An 18046-nucleotide genomic window follows, 5' to 3' on the forward strand; every position below is an offset into this window, starting at 1 on the left:
CGGCGGGAGGCGGGCCCCGCGGCGGCGGCCGGGCCCGGCAGCCCCGCAGCCGCCGCCTCAGGGACACGCGGTGCGGGGGGGAACGCGGCCGCCGCGAGGGCATTCCTGTGAGGGGAAGAGGCCCGGCCCGGCCCGGCCTGAAGGGGCCGGTGGTGCGGCAGGGTGGGACAGCTCTGGGGAGCGGACGGGAAAGGAGCTCGGAGCTGAGACTGGCAGCCGGTGCCGTCCCTGCGTGGAGGAGCGCTCGCCGGCGTTTTGTTTATGCGTTGGAGACACGAGGCTAGAGCTGCAACGTGAACCTTTTTATTAAACACATCCTGTAAGGTGCTGCTCTACCCCTTTGGCATCCTCCCACAATAAATCATTCCAGATTTGGACGCAGAAATGGCAGATTCTCTGCTTGTCAAACACCCGTAACAATTCTGTCCCTGAAACAACTACGGCAGTAAGGCCTCTCTTTAAGATGAAGCAGGCATTTCGATGACAATTTTGCCAATGTTCTTGTTTTCTTCCATGATCCTGTGTGCCTCTGCAATCTCGTGCAGAGGGTAAATGCTGTCAACAAGTGGTTGGAGATGAGGGGAGGTTTCTGCAGAAAAATAGGGCAGCACATCTTCTGTGAAGGCTTTCACCAGCCGTTCCTTATACTGAAGAAAAAAAGCATTTGAAGATTATTTCCAGTCATGTCGTTCACAGAGGTATCTATCTCTAAGCACAGTGTACAAAATATGCACAGTTCTCAAGGATACACTTTCTGACATTTTCATAGTGAGATGGACATGTAAACACCAGACAGGTATAAATGACAACTGTTTCTAAGAAAACTTCATATTTTAATTGAATGAAATTCTCCCAAACAAGTGGTATAAGCTCAGGGCAGAAATATTTAAACTCAAACTGATAAAATTCTTGAGAATATTATGTATTAGACCATGGACAGAATCTATTTTACGGCTCTGCACTGATGTCTTTCACTTGTAATATCTGAGAATTTTCCACATAAAGTGATTTTTCCTTGGTGATTTGTGGGCATCCAAATGGCCTCAGTCTCTACTTTGGAAAAATGACCTAACAGAGGTTTTTTCCTCCCCCCCGGGGCCCTGACTTGTTGCCTGTTCACTTGGGGTTTGTTTTTTCTTAGGCCAAATCTTTAGATTATGGTACTTGTGAAGTACGTTAAGAAGTCCTAGGTGTCATTCCTCTGATTCAGTAGCTGCAAAAGGGAGGCACTTGATAAAAATAGAACAGGGAAATTATAACTTAATTTTGCAATGTTTTCCGAAGTATGTAGTAACAGTTCAAAGTGGTGCTTTTTTGGTAATAATGCGTTAGATTCTGCTTTAACACGAGTATCAAAAGAAAGCTCTCAAAACTATCATTGATTTTAAGATCCAGCTGTTGATAGCCATTACTTGCCTCCTTGTCTCGCGATCGTAGTAGACTTGTATGGATGCTCCCTCTTTTGGAAAGCAGCCTTGCAAGCAAATCGCCGTGTACTTCACCTCCACTCAGGAGTCCATAAATAATCCACCGGCCATCAGTACTCAGACAGTTGAGATTCTTCTCCCAGTATGAGCCACCAACACAATCTAAAATAATATCTACTCCAGAACCTCAAGTAGAAACAGAAAAGATTTCAGCAATGTAGTTGAGCTGCATTAAAGGTAGGATAATTTCAGGCAAAACTAAAAACCTTGTTCTCTATAGAATCATAGAATGGTTTGGGTTGGAAGGGACCTTAAGGATCATCTAGTTCCAACCCCCCTGCCACAGGCAGGGACACCTTCCACTAGACCAGGTTGCTCAAAGCCTCATCCAGCCTGGCCTTAAACACTGCCAGGGAGGGGGCATCCACAGCTTCTCTGGGCAACCTGTGCCAGTGTCTCACCACCCTCACAGTAAAGAATTTCTTCCTAATATCTAATCTAAATCTCCCCTCTTTCAGTTTAAAACCATTACCCCTCGTCCTGTCACTACTTGCCCTTGTCAGTCCTGCAATTCTTATTTAAATCTTTCTACTGAAATTAGGAATTGGCACAATGATTTGTAAGGAATTCTAGAATCAGGCACAAAAAAAGAACCATTATAGACACTCAGATGCAGACTCTGTCACAAACCATCCCAAATGCTCAGAAAAGCTAACTTTTTCTAACAGTACAAGAACGAAGTTTTCTGCCTGTATTCAAACTTACAAAGACAAGCTCAAGGATTTCATCCCACAGTTCCTTGTGGAGGCAACAATAACACAGGCACAATATTTATGCCCCAAATGAACACAAAGCCAAAGAGAGTCCAATCAGAAAACAGAGCATGACCAAACTAAGGAAAGATACATTCAGGGGCTGAACAGGATGTTAGGTTGTGTTAACAGGGTTGTCACTGTCTGCTCCTTCACTGACTAAGGTGACAGTTGAAGTTGAGTGCGTGTGCCTGTACGTTGGAAGGTACACACTCCTCCTCAACTCTAACAGTGTCTTTCACATAGAGGTTCTTACCTTGGGTGAACACCAAGACCTTTTCACTAAAATCTTCATTCTTGTAGTTGAACCCCGCAGCTGCTCCGGCGTTTGCTGTTGCTTTCAGTTTTTCTTGAGTTCCTGCTGTCACGATGGGAATCGCTTTTGCCAGTCTGACCAGCTGAATGGCTGCCATACCAACTCCGCTAGCTCCAGCGTGGATCAACACTCTCTCGCCCTTCTGTACTTTACCTGAAGGAGGACGTAAGAGAAATGGTGACCCTCTTGGCATCACCTTTGGATTAAAACATGATCAGGATGGAAAATACCAAAGAGGAAGCTGAAAGAGATGCCCTGGAGTGGGCTTTGTTTACATCTTCATATCCTTCATAAAAGAAACAAACCCAGAACTAACACAGCTTGCAGTGTACCGACACAACTCCATTTTACTGACTTCAGTGGAATGACTTTAGCTTGGCCTTGTCCAGGTCTGGGCATCTGTGACCAAGCTGCTTAGGTGAGCGCAGTCAGCCTTTTTATACCGGGGCTGTCCACTGCCACCAACAGAAAATACACTTGGAGGATGTTGATACTGAGAAATCAGGCACTCAACAATGCAGAAATGCCAGAAGCACTGGGTAACATTAAGGACCAGTTCTACCCACCATTTTGCCATCTACCAGTTGCTCTAATGTATTTGTTTGTGTTCCACTGATTGTTACTGGAAGTGAGGCACTGAGTAGTCCTGAAGATGTGGGCCTAATTGACCACAGACCTCCAGGAAGCAACAGTGCTCGAAGCAAATCTGCATTTCGGGTAGTGAGGAAAGTTACTTGTTTTTAACTCCTGTTCTTTAGTGGAGCTTTTAGGTGCTACTGCTGCAGAGGGTTGAAGGATATTTGTCAGCTGAGGAGAACCCTGGCAAGTGCTACTGTTAGTGCCTCTTTAGCACGTGTTCAAAATGAAAAGTGTGAGCTTATGTCTTTTTTAAATCAACTCAGAGGAGATTTTACCAACAATTAATGTCTCTGTGATACAAGGTACAAGAAGATGTTGTCTACTGTAGATCCACAGGCAATTAGTGAGAAAGTTCATGATATGGTCATGCTTGCAGCAAAGTCAAATCTTTAGAAGTAGGATGCATTTTCAGTTGTTTGGAGAACATGTAAGTTATTTCAGGGTTTAGGCGTAATGGAAATTACCATTCAAGCTGAGAAATATAGACGAAAAGAAAACTGACCCATCTTTCCATATCCTTCCTTGTAAATACGCAATCAGCAGAGGAAGTTGTGACTGTGACTGGGGAGATGTGGCCAAGATTTCAGGATTTGGGTCTGGCATACTGGATTCTGACCCATGTGAATGGAGCAACAAGAGAAAAGGTTCTTCAAAGGCAAACAGCATTCAGATGGAGGCAACAAACAGAGGGTTTCATAAGAGAAAGGAAGACACGTTGTTTTGGTGGGATAGATTTGCAAATACACCTCTCACCTACAAAATGCAGGAGCTGAAAGGCTGTTAACCAGGCTTCTGGAATGGCTGCAGCCTGAACAAATGTCATATCATTGGGGATTGGCATCAGGTAGCCTTCGGGTACTGTAACGTATTCTGCCTGGCCACCTCCGGAGAGCAGAGCCATCACTGCATCGCCCGTCTTCCACCGGCCCTTGCAGCCAGGTCCGAGCCCAGCCACACTCCCAGCTGCTTCTAAGCCTAAAATATCACTTGCTCCTTTGGGAGGAGGGTACTTCCCTCTCCTCTAAAACAAAAGAAAAGAGAGGGCAAGGAAGGAGAAGCCACACATCAGTGAGTGTTATGACTTGCCATGTTTTATTCACATGCCTCCAACCTAAATTCCTATTTATTTAATCCTGATTTTGCACTGTGCAAATGTTCCAGTAATTTGAAGATCTATCCTCTGGCAACACTTCTTGTTTCCTAACTATGTTTTATTCTTAAAACCCTGTGTGCAAATTCAATTTATCGCGAGTCCCCTGTGTCCAGGCCAATCCGTGCTGGGGAGGTATTACTGTCTCCAGTTGCGGAGCGTGGTTTTCAGCTCAAATTAAAGCAGCTCAGATGTAACAATTTGAATGTGATTCCCCCCCTTGGCAAAATGCCCAGAGAATGGTCTAAGCATCTAGAAAGACCAGAGCTTTGGTTTTACATCTTTCCCTGCCACCGCAGCATTGCAGTGACCCAGATAAAAACATTTATCTGCTGAATCAACAGACATCTCTTCTTTCATCCCTATGAACTCTCCTGTCCAAATGCTCACTGAGTCCAGTCTCTTTTAACTCTTTCAGATTTTTCAAGACTTCAGATAGGGGCTTGAAAAATTAGTGTCTTTTTGAGGTGCATAGATCTGCTTACCATACACATACCTGGAGTAAATCAGCCCTATTCAGAGCGCTGGCAGAAACCTTCACAAGAACTTCTCCTTCTCCTGGATGTGGTTTCTTCACTTCTTTCACATAGAGATTTTCTGGGCCTCCTGGGCAATCAAAATAGGCTGCCAACATTTTCTCTGGAGAAAAAAAAAAAAAAAACAAACCAAAAAACCTGCCATGAATGCAGGCACACTTACGTGCAGCTGGAAAACCTCAGTAATCAGTAACCGCAGCTCCACAGACTGCGCTCTGCAGGTGGACAATGCAAACTGTGATACAGTGCAACGGCTGAGGAGGGGAGGGCTGCCAGAGAAAGCTGAGGAGTTATAATGCAGTGAAATACATTAACACTGGGACACAACATACTGTTGCAAAAGCCATTTGTCAAACCACAAAAATCACCTTGCATCAAGTCATAGGCCTTAACCCTGCCCAGAGCCGTGTGTGGATCCAGCAGCACTGACCACCTACCCACTGTAACTGTAAAGGGTAGCACGCAGGTGAAAATAAAATCCTTTGCTTTCGACTTCCTGCATGATTAGGGCCTCGGTGCTCAACTGACTAAAGGACACAGGCCCTTAAAATAGTAGACACAAAAGGGATTTTAAAGCCTTCAGCAGAAAGAGCCTTTATTTGACATACCTAAAATCACGGAAATGCTGCCTCACAATTCAGCCTGTAGATGGCAACTTGAAGATACACAAAGGCACAACGGTGAATTAGCATGAATGAAAAATAGCAAATGGTTTTTAAAAATCCTATTTATTTCCCTTGCCTGAGCAAGTGATTCCTGATGCACTCTGGTAGAGGGTCCCACTGCTGCAGGAGTCTTTCAAGTAACTCCTCCGTCGCTGTTCCTGGGTTCCTTGCTCTTGGCACTAGCAGTTGTTGAGATGGGCTGAGATGTCAAACCTTCTCCTGCTTGGCACAATCAAATCTGGAGCAGTCTTCCCTCTGCTCCCTGGCTGCTGCGTGGAAGGGGAAGAGAAGAAGAGAGAATCCCAACAGCAACAACTGTTATTTCCCGAGAGCTGGTACTATACTGAGTACAGTTTAGGGATGCCACCCAAAAACATGCGCAGGGTGGGCTGCAAGCCAGAGCCTCTTCAAGTAAACACCGTTGTGTGACAGACCACCGTGCCCTCTGTCAAATCACTTGCATTGTGATATCTGCACAGGAAAAGCTAAGTGCATACTTGATTATTTGTGGTAAGACTGCAAATGCGAACACCACCTTGAAACCCCGGGAATGCAAATCCCCACAGGGTGGTGCTCTGGGGCTATTTTACAGTGAATAAACACTTCCAATTATTCATATAAAATGTAACTTAAAGGCTTTTCTTTTGTTGTTTTCAGCTGTACCATTTAATCCAGTCACACAAAACTTCTCTGTATTAGCACAAAAATTTAATGGGAAGCCCACCAGATACCACCCCGAAACAGATGCTTCTGCTCTCTTAATTGTGTCCAAATTTAGTCAATTAAAAATAAGATGTGAAAGAAGCTTTTGTCCCTCTTCCAACACAGTTCACTACTCTGCATTTTTATAAATGCTTGTCTTTGTTGCTAGAAGCAGACCCACAAAAATATAAAAAATAAACACAGTGAGGATCTGAATATCTACACTGCTTTCAAATGCACAGAAAACCGCGGGAATTGAAAACCAAGTTTCCAACCAAGTGCAACAGCTTCAAACTGTCAGATCTGCCAGCAGTGACCCGAAACAATTTAAAGAAGTTATGTGGTTCCCGAGCACAATTTGTGACTCACCTTTTTCCTGTAAGGAAGCGAGGGTGTTCTCCACACCAGGAACAAACCCAGCCTGTCCTGGGGAACAGTCTGATCCCAGTTCCTCCTCTCCCAGCTCTGCCCTTGCAATCAGCTATTCCCCAGCAAGTCAAGGGGTGGAACAGGACGAGGTATTTTACTTTGGAGGGAAAGACATGAGCAGAGTCAGAAATATTAGTACATCTCACCATTATTTCTTCCCACAGAACTGGTTTATTCCACAGAGTGAGCCATAAATCTACGTTCCCCTTCGGCACTGAGGTGGAGATCTGCCGCACCCCCCCAGCACATCGGGAGGTTTGGTCTAACGCCTTTGCCGTGCCGATCCGCTGGATGTGTGCGTATTTGTATGTTCTCGGGCACAGCGCTGAACTGATGGTTTGATTTCTGAACTCTTGAGCAGTGCAGACCGGATTTACTTAAACTGCATTGAGGGCACATGAGCTGTGTCAGTCCTTATGCTGTATATCCACCTGAGCAGGCTTGATTGTGCTCTTGTTCCTGTAGGACAGCAGCGTTCAAAGTTTCCTGGTTCACGTCCTTCAGCCCGGTGCATTTCTCCTTGATGTTTTAGCTGCCTGATTGCACCTCTTTTGTTGAGCTTTGCTGTTTCCCTCAGAGGGAGAAGGATCAGATCATGCCTTTCTCCATGTCCTAGCAACTGGCTCTTGAGTATTTGAGTTGGCAGGGAATAAAATTGACACTTCAGAGTATTTAAATAAGATAAATCATATGTCTGTCCATGTGTGGGGTTCTTCTGGGGATTTTTTTTATCTATTTTGAGATTTTTGGATCCAGGCTTTTAAAGTCTTCTTTGAAACTAAACTAATTTAGAATCAAATATAGCTAAAAATTCTTTTGTTCTGATGTGACTGAAAGAGATAATAATTTATTTGTTTCTGCAGATGAAAAGATCATGGAGTTCAGTCTTCTTGAGCCTGCTCTTCACCTGGTGATGTTGGCAGAGCCTCAGCTGTCCCCTGTACAGTAATGGGTTCACTCAAATGTGGATTCTTTGATGTGTTACAGTACACACAGTCTGATTCCAGCTTGGAAATGGCATTGTCCTTCCTCCCCAGTCCTCACAGAACTTTTCAATCCACTACAGTTCGAAATAGCTTTCTATAGCAGTCAATGACAATGCGAATTGACATGTCAAAAATGTGTTTTATTTGTAATATTCAAAGATGTACAGGACAATCTGAAAATCTGTGAATGTAACAATGCAACGCTACAGGCTTGGGGAAGAGTGGCTGGAAAGCTGCCTGGTGGAAAAGAACCTGGACGTGTTGGTCGATGGCTAGCTGAATATGAGCCAGCAGTGTGCCCAGGTGGCCAAGAAGACCAACAGCATTCTGGCTTGTATCAGGAATAGTGTGGCCAGCAGCACTAGGGAAGTGATCGTCCCCCTGTACTCGGCACTGGTGAGGCCGCACCTTCAATACTGTGTTCAGTTTTGGGCCCCTCACTACAGGAAAGACATTGAGCTGCTGGAGTGAGTCCAGAGAAGGGCAACAAAGCTGGTGAAGGGTCTGGAGAACAAGTCTGATGAGGAGCAGCTGAGGGAACTGGGGGTGTTTAGTCTGGAGAAAAGGAGGCTGAGGGGAGACCTTGTTGCTCTCTACAACTACCTGAAAGGAGGCTGTAGCGAGGCAGCTGTTGGTGTCTTCTCTCAGGTAACAAGTCACAGGACAAGAGGAAACGGCCTCAGATTGCCCCGGGGGGAGGGGAGTTAGATTGGATATCAGGAAAAATTTCTTCATGGAAAGGGTTATCAAGCATTGGAACAGGCTGCCTAGGGAAGTGGTGGAGTCACCATCCCTGGAGGTATTTAAAACACGTGTAGATGTGATGCTTAGGGACACGGTTTAGTGGTGGGCTCGGCAGTGTTAGGGTAATGGTTGGACTTGATGATCTTAAAGGTCCTTTCCAACCAAAACGGTTCTATGATTCTATAAATGTTCTTGAAAAAACAGAAGGAAACTCAGCAGTTAGGAATGTTGTAAAGCAGCAGTTTCTTGCTTAAATTGGATAATGCTTCAAACTTTTATACCTTGTTTCCTCGTGAGCAGTCCTTCTGAGGTTGATGAAGCTCAAGTTTTCTGCTGATTCAGCTACCCTTCTCTCTAAAGTAGTCCGCTGTAATAACACAAGGAAATAAATTTTTAAAAAATTGAAAAATCAACAATGATAAAAGTCATATATAGAATTGTTGTAATGGAGATGCTTTTTTTGAAGTTCAAACCTACCTCAGACTATACTGTACTCAAAAGAAGACAGCTGTATTTCTAGCTGAAAACTAAAGATACTAATACCTATATTAATGAGGTATTACCTGTTTTAAAGAGTAAACAGTGAGCACTTTAATTTGAAATCATTTTCAGATACCTCTTGTAACATGCAAAGAAAAGCTACTTTGTTTTCTTTTCACAAAGAAATCATCCAGAACAGCAAGAATAAACCCCAGAAAATACACATTGTCAACACTGCTGCAAATCTGGCCCTGGAAACACTTAGACCTTAGACTTTACTCAGGAACAGTGGCCAATTATGGACAATGTGACTATTTGCAAGACCAAATAACTTGTGTGCAAATTGTTATAGGATTTAGCAAGTGTTGGCATTTTTTGCAATCTCCCAAGTTTACACTTTCTGCCTTCCTCCCGTGGCAGCAAAGAAAGTAGTATCAACTCTGATATGGGTCCTGAATTTATTACTGAGCCAGCTGGACAGACTTGAGGCAGAATTACACAATGGCACCTTTCGGATCTGCTCCATCTCCATTTATAGTACTGCAGAAAAATCCTAGGATAAAGCTAGTCTAAAGTTATCTTAAAATATAAGGCCCAATTCTTAGATGTAGTAAGTCTCATTAATTGCTGCCCTAGATGGAAACAATCGCTTGAAAACACTCCTTACCTGGCACAACTATTCTGGTTTGGTAGTATTTCATACCCGTTTTGACACAGTGATTAAAAACTCCTATTGATGCTCTCATTAGACCTAACCCAGTGGATGTCCTTGAGGTTCCTGCTTGAAGCTGTTTGTCCTTGCCTTATGCCAAATGTTACCAGGATGGGAAATATAAATGCCCCCCAAAATTCGTATCATTTGAAGTTAATGTGCTGGCCATGTCAGTGACAAAGACCTATAATACCTAATCTCTAAAAGATCCATCACAGCTGCAAATTATGACAGGGATGAGGCAGAAACATGTCTGGAGCACAAGAAAATCGGGGCTCTCTAGGCACAATGGTTTTATGCTCAACCTGCTATGAGACACTGACAAAAACAATGGCCAAGAACAATAGAAAGCAGAACATAACATAAAGCAGCCTGATGGTTGCTCTGATAGTTGAGGCTGAAATGAGCACAGGAAAGATCCAAAAAACATGGGCAATCCACTTCCCTCTTCTCCCGGCCTGTCTGCAGTCAGATGTGTTTTGGTTAAACACAGTGCAGGGTCTGTGAAGTGTGAAGAAGTGGAGAGGCTGCAGCGGAGGCCAATCTCTGCCAGCCTGGCACCAAGCACAGACCCACCAGCCAAGAACCAGGCTTCTGAGGGGCCAGCAGGCAAGTTGGTTTTAAAATCTGCATTATAGCCTCTAAAATCCTGTTCATGATTGTAGCTTTTTGAATTGTAAAAGCCTTTTGAAAAAGGTCTGATGAAAAATTTGTTACTGAGAGTATTATAGGCCATTCCAGACAAAACAGCTTATGCCCCAAACCACAAATTAATTCCACTTACTTTTAGGCACCTAAATGAGGAACAGAAGCTAGGAGCATGGTGGGCTTATAATTTCATTCCTATTCAGTGAAAGGAGATGGCCATATCCATAGGTTAAGTTGGATCTTATTGCTCTACAAAATATTCCTTAGAAATACCCTCGAAATTCCTTAGAATTACCCCTGTGGTGAAAATCACGGCTATTCTGGGAATCTGCTCTTGTGCATTTTATCCATTTGGATGATGTGATAAAATGATTGTGTCCTTGATATGGAGTCAGCCATATATTACATCAATAAGATGTGTAAATCTGTTATTTATCTCCCAGACCAAAGACAATGAAGAGTGGTTAATCCTTGCCAGTACCTCACACAAAGGGAAAGCTACATTTGAAATGCAGTCAGGATTCTGCAGCTGGTCTGTAAAGGGCTGGGTTCTGCAATACTCCCTTACGGGGAACAAAGAGATGTTAACACGAAGTCTTCAAAACACTAAGCCCAAGAGAGAGGAACTGAAGAGAACTCACACAAAGGAAACCTGGGCAGAAGACGGAAGGAAATAGGCACTTTTGTTAGAGAAGAGATGCTTTGTTACTGTGAGACAAGGAAACTAGCTTCATGATGTCTCAAGACACGTAGAAAGAGACTCCGGCTTTCTTCTAGAGACTAGGCAGAGACAGAAAGTTTGAAATCCTTAGAGGGCTTATGTGTCTTTCAAGAAGTGGACTATGAAGCAGAGTATCACAGCTGATGCTCTACAAAGGTGTGCTGAAGACCTCAGCATTAGGTGTATGAGGTCAAGAAAACGTGACTCTCAGGTCCCATTTTTTGAAGGGTAACTAACAGAAAACTTGTGCCAGAAAGGCCAGGGAAAGAGAGTTCAGTGAGCTGTTCTACCCACGGAGGCTTTGGAGCACAGTGGGATGTGATGTCTGGAGAGGGTTTAGCTGTTATGGGAGCCATAACCATGTCTGTGTCCAGTGTCCCAGATTTTCAGGATTTGGTAGTTTGTCAGATTGATTTTTGAAGCTGCTTGCAAGGGCAGAGCTAACCAGTGAGACGCCGGCACGCAGGCACACAGATAGAGGCATTTCTTTTACCTAGTTTCTCCACAGCTTCCACGCACACACTGGGATATATGCCCACTCTGTAAGCAGCAACCAGGATGAAAGTCTTTGTCTTCGCAACTATCAGACCTCCATCTGGCTAAAAATACAGAAAATTGGTGTAAGGTTACGAGGTTCTAAAAAAATATGTTTGTATACATATTGCCTTACAATTTGGGCTAATTAAAGGTATTTTCTTTGCCAATATACCTGTTTTCTTGGGGAAAAAAAGGCAAATATTGTCTTAAAGTCTAAGCCAGGACGCAGACAGTGACAGTGCATGTTCTGAAGGCTGATGACTGTTAAAGCAAGTCAGTCAAATGCTGTATTATGTTGCTTATTCTCACTGCCATTGATTAATTATTGCACAGCATTCTGAAGAAGTTTTATCCTAATGCTCAATGTCATATGCAAAAGCATTAATAAATGCAAATAAAATAACTGCTGTTTACATGAAAGCATGCCCAGTGTTTTACGAACCCTGCCTCCCAAACTCTGCCTCACTCATTTGTCATAAGGCATGGAAAAAGACATTGCAAAGTACTGCATTTTTCTGAAACAAGATCCAAGTTTAAGAGCTGCTCAGCCTCTTCTGCAAGTTGCTTAGCTCATTTAGGATGGGTTTACAGGGGAGAGGAAGAATTAAGAAGACCCCAGTAACAACCAGTTGGATGTCTTTACTTCAGATTGTGTGACTCAGCAGTAGTAACAAAATTCTGCCATCCTGAGCTTGGCTGCATGCAGCTGTGTCTTCTGTTTCTGAATTTCATAGGTGAATTACTGAGGCTGGAGTCCTCCAGCAGTCAAACAAGGTCCTGCTCACCTATGGCTCTTCTCTCCCTCCACCCAGTTACCTGCCCCTGCTACCTTATTCTGGCCCTGGGCTTGCCAGGCCCTTCTATTATTACCTGATTAATTAACTAATGAGCCAAGAAACCAACTCAGCAAAAAAATTAAGTGATAGTTTTTTCTCAGCTTAGGGAGATGAATTGACTCAAAGGAGAACATGACAAGCCCTGCAGCTGGTGTTAGGGAAATGAATGGTGTTACCCGTTAAATTTGTATTATACACTTTTTTGTATTCTGCACCAATTTCATTCCACACCTGCTGGGAAGGTGATAGGGAGAGAAAGAAAGAAAGCAAGAAGCATGTGAAGGCTTTCTGCTTGTGTTACGGTATTCACGTAACCAGGCAGTGAGGGAAGGAAGTAGGCAGTCTCCAGATTTCTCAGGGTGCCCACAGCTCTTGTCAACGTACATTTTGAAGATAGACGGAATGCTCATCTGCGCAGACGCATTTCACAGCATCACAGAATGTTAGGGATTGGAAGGGACCTCGAAAGATCATCTAGTCCAATCCCCCTGCCGGAGCAGGATTGCCTAGACCATATCACACAGGAACGTGTCCAGGCGGGTTTTGAATGTCTCCAGAGAAGGAGACTCCACAGCCTCTCTGGGCAGCTTGAAGTAGAGCTGCTTCTCTGCTTGAAGTAGAGTCCTCCCCTTCTAACTTGCAGTAAGTTCTTGTAGAAAGTGTGGATAAGGTTTACAGCATTCTCTGGTGGCACCTATGTTAATACAACACAGTGTTACGGACCAAAAACGCAACGATGAACTGCTTTCTGCCCTCCCACTGTCTTTAATAGTTCATTTAAAATTATGATGTAAAAAAAAAATTTTTAAAAAAACCTGCCTGGCTTTGAAACCAGACCTAGTTTCTGTACAGTCCACTATATTTTCAGAGTCTCATTTGAAACAATCTGCTTACTCTGTGATTACTATCTGTGTAGTCCCATTACTCAGTGACACTTCTCTAGGTAGGTAATACGCCCCGTGGCACTGGACCCTTCTGTTGAAAGGCAATATAGGGTAGGACGCAGCCTTCCCCGGGCTTGCGCGGAGCTCACCCAAGGACACCAATTTCAAATACTCTTAGTCTTCAGTGGGGAAGTGTAACATTTAGCAAGTCCCAGACCAGATCATCACACCTCAATGGAGCAGTCGATTCAGGTCACACATCTATTCATGTCAGTGAGCTCTCAGACTCAGTGTATGTGTAACCGGGTCACTGGTTTGGCAGATTTCTATTCAGCTGGTTGGATGAGATGATCCGATGATCCCTTCTGGCCTGAAATTCTTTCAAGTCAGTGGAGCTGGTGATAATTTACACAGGCTGAGGACTTTGCTCTGGACCTCAGCATGTAATCCGCCTTGCTAAAGAGCAGCAAGCTGGCATCTCTAAAAGCTGTGTTTTATATTAAAGATCATTTACATATTAAAGATGATGTCACTATTACCTAGTGGACTAATGACTGTCTCTGCTGAGAACCTACCCCCAGGAATGGAGCTATCTTAACAAGAGCTTCATCTTCTGAACACATTCTTCTGAGCATGCCAAGGGTAGCAATATACACCCCTGGAAAAACTGCTTGGAAATGTTTGAGAGCTGGTATCGTGGGGATTAGGAGAGGAAATGGTACCTTCCAATGACATGAGGATGACTGTGATGTGGGAAGCATTTCTGAACTCCTAGGGAGTTCACAGACTGTGTCAGGGAGTGCTCATGAGCTTTGCCATGTAATGTGATATGACCAGAAGGGCTGTTATTCTGCTCTGTTTATCAGCTGATGGACTATGAAAGCAGATAAGCCACATCTATACTAGGAAACTTAAGGTGCCAGGGAGTGGTTCTGGGTTCTGTCAGAACAGTCCAGGTACAGTTTTGGCCCAGGCCATCAAGCACTTTCCCAAACAATTCCCAGGCACAGTTAGCAAAATTAGAATCACAGAATCACAGAATCAACCAGGTTGGAAGAGACCTCAGGGATCATCGAGTCCAACCATTGCCCTGACACCACCATGTCAACTAGACCATGGCACTAAGTGTCATGTCCAGTCTTTTCTTAAACACATCCAGAGATGGTGACTCCACCACCTCCCTGGGCAGCCCATTCCAATTCTAATAACCCTTTCTGAAAAGAAATTCTTCCTGATGTCCAACCTGAACCTCCCCTGGCCAAGCTTGAGGCTGTGTCCTCTTGTCCTATCGCTAGTTGCCTGAGAGAAGAGGCCAACTCCCACTTCACTACAACCTCCCTTCAGGTAGTTGTAGACTGCAATAAGGTCACCTCGGAGCCTCCTCTTCTCCAGGCTAACCAACCCCAGCTCCCTCAGCCGTTCCTTGTAGGTCAGACCCTCCAGACCCTTCACCAGCTTGGTCGCCCTCCTCTGGACTCGCTCCAACACCTCAACATCTTTCTTGAAGTGCGGGGCCCAGAACTGGACACAGTACTCAAGGTGCGGCCTCACCAGTGCCGAGTAGAGAGGGATGATCACTTCCCTAGACCGGCTGGCTACACTATTCCTAATAGAGGCCAGGATGCCATTGGCCTTCTTGGCCACCTGGGCACACTGCTGGCTCATGTTTAGCCGGCTGTTGATCAGCACCCCCAGGTCTCTTTCCACGGGGCCGCTTTCTAACCACTCTTCCCCCAGCCTGTAGCACTGCATGGGGTTGTTGTAGCCGAAGTGTAAGACCCGGCACTTGTTCTTGTTGAACCTCATGCCATTGGTCTCGGCCCATCTATCTAACCTGTCCAAATCCCTCTGTAGGGCCTTCCTACCCTCCAGCAGATCGACACTCCCACCCAGCTCGGTGTCATCTGCAAATTTGCTGAGGGTGCACTCAATCCCTACGTCTAGATCATCTATAAAGATATTGAACAGCACCGGCCCCAGAACTGAGCCCTGGGGAACACCGCTAGTGACCGGCCGCCAGCTGGACTTTGCCCCATTCACCACCACTCTCTGGGCTCGGCCATCCAGCCAGTTTTTAACCCATTTAAGAGTCCACCCATCCAAGCCCCGGGCAGCCAGTTTGTCTAGGAGGATGCTGTTGGAGACAGTGTCGAATGCCTTACTGAAGTCTAGATAGACTACATCCACAGAATGGCTCAGGACTGCTCCCCATGGGCAACCTGGTACAGCCACGCTGTTTTGGGGTTATAGTATGGGCAGGGGTCGTTCCACACCAGCAGGTCTCAGTGCCAGGGAATGGACCTATGTACATTTGCTTTACTGGTGGAATCACTGAGCGCAAAGTGGTTAAAAAGGACTCCAAAATGCCAGTTAAATGGCATTTTTCTTCTAAAGATCAAACATGTGAAATGAGCAATCAGCTTCACAAGTCAGCCTCTCAACACAGCAGCTAGACTGTACCCCTGTAGCTCGGGCTCTGAGGCTGAAAGAAGCAAGTGTTTCTAGTAGAGCGCAGCACTCCCTGCCGTTATCGCTACTTTGTGCTCTAGATTCACAGATTTTCTACCTCTGCTGTCACTTCCCAGGACGCTCTTTGGTCTCTTACATTAAAGCCAAAGGTTGATGCACAGACTTCTCTTTCCTTTATGTCAATGATAGCTGCGTTTTCCACATGCTTTGTTCTGATAAGACTGTCATTCAGCAAAGCCTGCAGTTGGTTCATTTTCCTTCTGTTCTGTAAAAAGAAATAGATGTAAATGTTCCTTCCCTTTCCCTTTTATATCGGAAACCCGATCTTCCTCCATGTGGAATTCAGGAGTTTCAGCAGAAGTAATGCTAGGCCTCAGATAAGCAAAATAACAAACTAAAAATCCTAAAAACAAGAGAGCAGCAGAACAGACCAGCAGGAAAATGGTCACCTGTATCAGAAAGACCGTAAAAGTCCAGTTACATTTTTATAGTGTAAGTATTTCTGGGTTCTTTTTTTCCTGGCATTTAATTTTCCTCTTACTGAGGAAACAGTCCACAGTGAAAACACTAAGAAATGAGATAAAACTTGCTACAACCAGCAGATCAGAGTAGAAATCAGGGTGGGAGGGTGTTGCTTTCTGGGCCAGGCTTGGCCTGAAACAAAAATTATTTTCTTTTTAAATCATCAGCACTAGCATGGTTATTGTTAGATCTTTGGGTCAGTGGGATACTGGGAGTCGCTTGGGTGCTGCTTGGGAGTAAATCTTACATTTCTCTCATGTGATGATACCTCTGGCTGTCTGCATCAGCAGCAACAAGAAAAGTTAAAATAAATCTTCACAGAATTGTCAATAGGCATCTTGTTTACTTCAAACCTGGCCAGCTACTAGGTGCTGGCAAAAATTGCAGATCGACAGTTCTGCTCATCCCATTGTGCTTGAATCATAATTAATTAGTAGAAAAGTAGCATTTTCTTATCGCTAGAGTACAGCCGTATCATACATCAGATTTAAGTATCAATTTTAGTTTCATGAAGTCAGTATTGCATGATAACGTATTAAATCTTACAGTAGAATTTAGTAAACTAACTCTGGATAACCTTGCAGCTTTATTGCTATGTAATCCAGAGGGATTTATTTTACATGAGGGTATTGGAAATGACATTAATATTGCAACTCAATAAAGCTATGAGGCTCATCAGGCAGCGCAGTGAACGGCCTGTCATAAAGACATCAGGTTAGAGCCTTTAGTCCTGAGCAATGAGGATGTATTTGAATTACAAATTCAAATTTGTCCAGCAGTTGACACACTGGAGGGAAGGGATGCCATCCAGAGGGACCTTGCCAGGGTTGAGAGGTGGGCCTGTGCAAACCACATGAAGTTCAACAAGGCCAAGTGCAAGGTCCTGCATGTCGGTCGGGGCAATCCCAAGCACAAATACAGGCTGGGCGGAGAATGGATTGAGAGCAGCCCTGAGGAGAAGGACTTGGGGGTGATGGTTGACAAGAAGCTCAACATGAGCCGGCAATGTGCGCTTGCAGCCCAGAAGGCCAACCGTATCCTGGGCTGCATCAAAAGCAGCGTGGCCAGCAGGTCGAGGGAGGGGATTCTGCCCCTTTACTCCGCTCTCCTGAGACCCTACCTGCAGTGCTGTGTCCAGCTCTGGGGCCCCCAACCTAAGGACATGGAGCTGTTGGAATGAGTCCGGAGAAGGCCACAAAGATGATCAGAGGGCTGGAGCACCTCTCCTATGAAGACAGGCTGAGTGAGTTGGGGCTCTTCAGCCTGGAGAAGAGAAGGCTCCGGGGAGACCTTCTAGCAGCCTTCCAGTACCTGAAGGGGCTACAGGAAAGTGGGAGAGGGGCTTTTTACAAGGGCAAGTAGTGACAGGACAAGGGGGAATGGTTTTAAACAGAAAGAGGGGAGATTTAGATTAGATATTAGGAAGAAATTCTTTACTGTTGTTAAAAGAAAATTGGCAGAGTCCGGATCTCTAGGTTTTGCTGTTTTTATTAAACAACTCAGAGTTGGATCACCACCACAGTGAATGGTACCTGACTCAAATTCACTATCGGTTTATATAGAAACTAATAATCAATTACATCATAAACATTTCATAAGCTTCTGTTAATAATCCACTAACTATTTCAATTCCTCTTTCTTCCTTCGTCAAGAGTCCACAAAAGTCCATTCTTTTCCATTGTTTAGCTGATCTTTATGTTCTGGTTCCGCTCCAACTCCGGTTGACACCCCGTCCTCGATGTTCTTGCTGTGATCGGCGTCCTTAATGTTCTTGCCGTGATCAGCGTCCCGTCCTGATGCAGGTTGACCAGAGTCCAGTTCCCACTGCCAG

At 44.7% G+C, this 18046-nt stretch overlaps 1 protein-coding gene across 4 annotated transcripts; it reads right to left on the reverse strand.

Moving 5' to 3' along the window:
• Positions 1-287: 287 nt before the first annotated feature.
• TP53I3 (tumor protein p53 inducible protein 3) lies at positions 288-15961 on the reverse strand. Of its 4 annotated transcripts, XM_068409899.1 has the most exons (9): positions 15830-15961; positions 12943-13034; positions 12725-12770; positions 11461-11566; positions 4841-4983; positions 3948-4215; positions 2496-2708; positions 1417-1613; positions 288-647 (listed from the first exon to the last, which is right to left on the reverse strand). In XM_068409899.1, the coding sequence occupies exons 1-9, from the start codon at positions 15944-15946 to the stop codon at positions 459-461; spliced, it is 1371 nt and encodes a 456-aa protein (XP_068266000.1). In that variant the 5' UTR covers positions 15947-15961; the 3' UTR covers positions 288-458. The 4 variants fall into 4 exon arrangements, with proteins under 4 accessions (XP_068266000.1, XP_068265971.1, XP_068265981.1 ...); XM_068409870.1 differs by lacking the exons at positions 11461-11566; positions 12725-12770; positions 12943-13034; positions 15830-15961 and adding exons at positions 5622-5811; positions 6617-6701; XM_068409880.1 differs by lacking the exons at positions 11461-11566; positions 12725-12770; positions 12943-13034; positions 15830-15961 and adding exons at positions 5622-5814; positions 6617-6698.
• Between the last annotated feature and the right edge of the window lie 2085 nt (positions 15962-18046).

This window comes from Nyctibius grandis, chromosome 1 (assembly GCF_013368605.1).
Source record: "Nyctibius grandis isolate bNycGra1 chromosome 1, bNycGra1.pri, whole genome shotgun sequence".
Classification (NCBI taxonomy): Eukaryota; Metazoa; Chordata; class Aves; order Nyctibiiformes; family Nyctibiidae; genus Nyctibius; species Nyctibius grandis.